Genomic DNA, 4,721 nt, shown 5'->3' on the forward strand with positions numbered 1-4,721 from the left:
ACACACACACACACACACACACACACACACACACACACACACACACACACAAAACACATGGGCGCACACACAAACACACACGCATGGGTAGACACACACACGCGCTTGTGTGCTCATGAACATACACTGATTTTGAAGGTATCTGTACACATTGACAAAGTATATAAATGAATTATTACGCTGTGACATTATTGGCCAACCCCCAACAATTCTTCGTTCATTCACAGATAAATTTGACCAGTTCTGGTCGGTGAACAAACGACTGATGGAGAACAGTGGGGAGAAAGCCTTCATGTTTGTCCCTTTCAGGATCTACAGAGTAGGTTTGGTGGGTGGTTGGCAGGTGCTCTGGTGTGGTTTGCTTCTTATTTCCGATCAAACATCTATGGTCTTTATCTCCCCTTCTTCTTTTTTGTATTTTAAATTTCTTGTAACACCTCTAATCTCCGGCACTTATATGACCTTATTGTGTTGCTAGTGCTGTAAAACTCTTACTAATACTAAGAGTAGGTTTGGAAGAGTTGCAGTCTTGTTCTGTAATATTGACACATAATGAAATGCCCTTCTGGTGACTAAATTTGCCATATTACATGTTGGGATTTTCTTTTTTCTGATCAACGTTGATGGGCAATCTATAGAGACATTAGCTGTTTACAGCTGGAAATATTGTCCTAGATGGCGTCTGGGTCTTGTCATTCCTGTTTTCTCACTCAATAAATTTATATTTTTGTCTAGCCTCGGAGATTGTAAATATTTGGCAAATGATTCTTTTACTTGAAATTCTCTTCCACACCCTCAAATTGATATGAAATAACCTTGTTTTGAAAAATTCATGGTTTTTATTTCAGCATTCTAGGGTCCCACAGTATAATAATAATGGGTGTCTCGCGAAAATGGTGTCTGTCGCGATCACGCGGAAAGTTCCTCCCTTTTAAAAATTCTGGGTTGAGATCCATGTAAAGTGGGTGGTTGGTGGGTGCTCTGGTGTGGTTTGCTCCTTCTTTCCTATCAAACATCTATCGTTCTGATCTGTCCTCCTTTTTTGTGTTTGTTCCTCTCTTGTAACACCACTATTCTTCGGCACTTATATGACCTTATTGTGTTGCAAGTGCCGTAAAACTCTTACTACGACAACAAAAAAAGTATTTTTCCGTCTGTGTGTTGTGTCACAGGCTGACCAGATCCCAGTCCAGAAGTTGTTCAAGCCGTGTGCAGACAGTGGGGAAAGTTTGACGTTACGACATTTGCTCAAGACAGCGGTGCCCGAACTGATGGAGACTGGTGAGAGTGTGTTCATGTGTCTGTCTGTGTGTTTGTTTGTCTGTCTGTGTGTGTGTGGGTGTGTGTGTGTCTGTATGTCTGTAGATGTGTTGGCTAGAATTGCTCGTTTGTTGTGCTATATATCGGTACTCAACATGAAGTTTATCTTGGAAATTTTGATGGAATTATGGTAAACTTCAAATGGCTTGAAAGATGAGCTTTTCTGTGTATGGAAGTACATTTTGTTATGTAAAAACAAAGAGAGATGACAGAACAATGAACAAAAAATACATTGTCGTAAGTTATGCTTAAATCTCTCTTGTATGTACTTATGTTATGACAGAACAATGGACAAATACATTGTCGTAAGTTATGCTTAAATCTCTCCTGTATGTACTTATGTTATTATGTCATGACAGAACAATGGACAAATACATTGTCATAAGCAATGCTTAAATTGTTATTCTTACATTCGTTGCAAATTTTAAAAAACAAAAGTTTCTTCTCCCCAGATGCCCTGATCAGTTCGAGAGTCCTCATCCAGGGGATCGAACCCCCTCTGGACACACCTGTCTGCTGGTTGAGTGAGCACCTCAGCTACCCCGACAACTTCCTGCACATTTGTCTCATGCCCCGCGTGGAAGTCGAGAGTTAATGGGGGCACGACCTATGACCTAAATTTGTTGCCCGTAGTCTATTTGTGTCAGGACGTGATGGAATCAGGCAGCCGTCAATTTTTAGGCATAGTTATTGGTATAATCCTAGAGCTTGTTTATTTGTCTTTCTTTCGGGGGAAAAATAGCCATCTGTCATAAATATCGAAGTGGAGATATTTGCAACTGAAGGAGGTGGGAACAACTGTTTTCTGGGGTACAATTTGCGAGAAAATGAGTGCCAAAGTTTGGTAACTTCTATAGCTTTAGCATCCTTGAAAACTGAAAATGTATGTATTGTGTGCTATTAATCGACGTGTTTCAGTGAAATTCACATGCAAATGTATTTTTATGTACACATAAAAGGTGTTGAGCCAAATAACAAAAATTCGACAAAAATTGCCGAACTGTAGCAAACGTGCTTGCTTCATTGAATTGATTATTTTGCCGAGCGCCTGATTTCACCGCAATGCCTCCCATATATAGAAGTAGAGACTGGTGTACATAGAAGCAGCAAGGAGAAGCAGCGTGAAGCTACGTACGGCTAAATAGACGAGTTATCGAACTGATCTGGGGAGCTTTTCGGACACAACGTCGTTATCCTTAGCTCTGTTGAAGGATGAACAGATACCCCTCAGGTGCGCTGATGATAGACTGAGGAGGTGAGGGGGGGGGGGGATGATTTCCCATCCCCTTATGAAATGAAAGTTTATATTTTTAGATTTTTTGCCAGTTCATTGTAAAGAACGTTCAGAGATGTTTCAATGCATAATAGAAGAACCTGTCCAAAGTATCTGCTCAGATAAAAATGGTTATCTAAACAGCTGGTCCTATTTAACAGTGTCAGTATACTATTTTTTTTTTTTTAACGCAAAGGGATTGGGGGGGGGGGGGGGGATGTATGCTGTTTGCTAGTTTGTGATCACTTGAGGAATTTCCTGGAAAGGTTTGAGGCTAACCGTGCTTGAAGAGCTGGGTTTTGGTCGTTTGGATTTGTAAATAAAAAAAATTTTTTAGGGGGGAGGGGGTGGGGGGGGGGGGTGTTACTCAACCCACTATGAGCTCTTTGTTTGTTTAGCTTTTAGGAGATGAAAGGATATATTTAAAAGCCCAAATAGGACTTGTTATCAAGATATGTGTTGACCTGAAATCTTGTGGGTAGTGTAGGAGTTACGTTGTACACGTTTCAGCCGTCACTTTTCTCCGTCTTCATCCGTCTTCTGTCCATCTCATGTTTTCCCTAGAAGAACTTGTAGTGTGGAGTTGTTTAGCTCGCGATGTCCACGTACTGCTTCATATGACCTTATGCAGTTGTGAGTGCCGTAATACCTTACTAAAACTACAAACACTTACTGCTTGCCTGTCAAACCACGAACCTTTGCTCTCTTTACCATGACAAGAGTTTTGTAGGTTGGCGGAGAGCTTGCCATTGACCAGGTAGTTATGTAAACGACGCTTTTCTGCACCACTTTTCATGAAACGATAGAGAGTACTGAACAAACGTGTGGGAGAAGTGTTGATGTGAAGTTGTCGTGCAGTTATGCCTTTCTTACTTGCTGCAATTTGACAGGGTTTTTAACATTCTGATTATTGTTCAAAGAAAATCATGTTGCTCTCCTAGTTTGAGCACTCGGAACAGGGTGTGATAGTTTTTGAAAATTGAACCCCCCATGCCTTGAATTAGGTAGCATTTTTATTTTGTGTAGGCCTCTGTGTAGATATTCCTAATGTGTGGTGTTTGATTTGTGCCGAGAGAAAGATAAGTGCAAGTCATAAGGTTGGGGAGAAAATGAACAAATGAGTTCGAAATAAATTGACAAAAGAGAGAATGACAGAGGGAGAGAGATAGTTGTTTTTTTAAACCACAGACATTTAAAAAAATGAAACTTGGAGTCTGTGTGTAAAGACTCCCAACTTTCCCTTCAAATCCAAAATATGCCCAGACTGGATTTGTTCACTTTCTTTTTTTGACAGACGCCTTTTGTCAAAACCAGGCCATGGGATGACACTGGTGGGAGGTCCTAGTTCTTTTTTGTACCTTGATTATTTCTGTAATATGTCTTCTTATTCATTATATCTGTAATCTATCTTCTTATTCATTATTTCTGTAATATGTCTTCTTATTCATTATTTCTGTAATATCTTCTTATTCTGTGTGCTCTGCCCAGTATACATGAAGATTGTGAAGCACATAGAGCTTGCTGTTGAGCAGGAATATGTGCTGTACAAATGCCATCTGTCTGTCTGTTTGTCGATTTAGTTTTGTACAACTCTGTTCAACTGTCGGTATGTTTGGCCATTAATTGTTTCGTTTACACTCCTCTTTCTCCTTACTTCAACTCCCCCACCCTCCCACCCCTCGTAGCCGTGATTTTCAATTTACATTTTTTCATTTCATTTCAGAAAGCCTTATCCTGTTGCTGACTATGTGTTTTTCATTCCAGAACTATTGTAAGATGAGTGAAAGTTTTTCTGAGAAATAATCTATACTTGTATATCTTTGATTCACTTTGTTGTTGATCAATACAGTTTTTATGTAATTATGCCTTGCTTTTTTATCTGTGCATGCATGTGTGTGTGTGTGTGTGTGTGTGTGTGTGTGTGTGTGCATGCGTGTGTATGTATGTGTGTTTTGAATACAACCCATCCTACGCATGCAGGAACAGATGACGTGATGGTGTGTGAGTTCAGATTGCAGACACTGACGATGACTGGACTGATGTGTAGCGGGGTTGTTTTTCTTGTTTAGTTATTGTGAACATGTCTCAATTGTGTACATGTATATATATATATAAGTGTATATATATA

General features: G+C 39.8%; 1 protein-coding gene across 4 annotated transcripts in view; it reads left to right on the forward strand.

The window, feature by feature from the left end:
- LOC101850450 (autophagy protein 5) overlaps positions 1–2,301 on the forward strand; it is a 12,316-nt gene extending 10,015 nt beyond the window's left edge. For all 4 annotated transcript variants that reach the window (XM_005089609.3, XM_035969470.1, XM_035969467.1 and 1 more), the window contains exons 6-8: positions 228–319; positions 1,173–1,281; positions 1,773–2,301. In XM_005089609.3, the coding sequence (XP_005089666.3) occupies positions 228–319; positions 1,173–1,281; positions 1,773–1,915 (344 nt within the window). In that variant the 3' untranslated portion in view covers positions 1,916–2,301. The remainder of the gene's footprint in view (positions 1–227; positions 320–1,172; positions 1,282–1,772) is intronic.
- The last annotated feature ends 2,420 nt before the right edge of the window (positions 2,302–4,721 follow it).

The sequence above is a fragment of the Aplysia californica genome, unplaced genomic scaffold, assembly GCF_000002075.1.
Source record: "Aplysia californica isolate F4 #8 unplaced genomic scaffold, AplCal3.0 scaffold00007, whole genome shotgun sequence".
NCBI lineage: Eukaryota > Metazoa > Mollusca > Gastropoda > Aplysiida > Aplysiidae > Aplysia > Aplysia californica.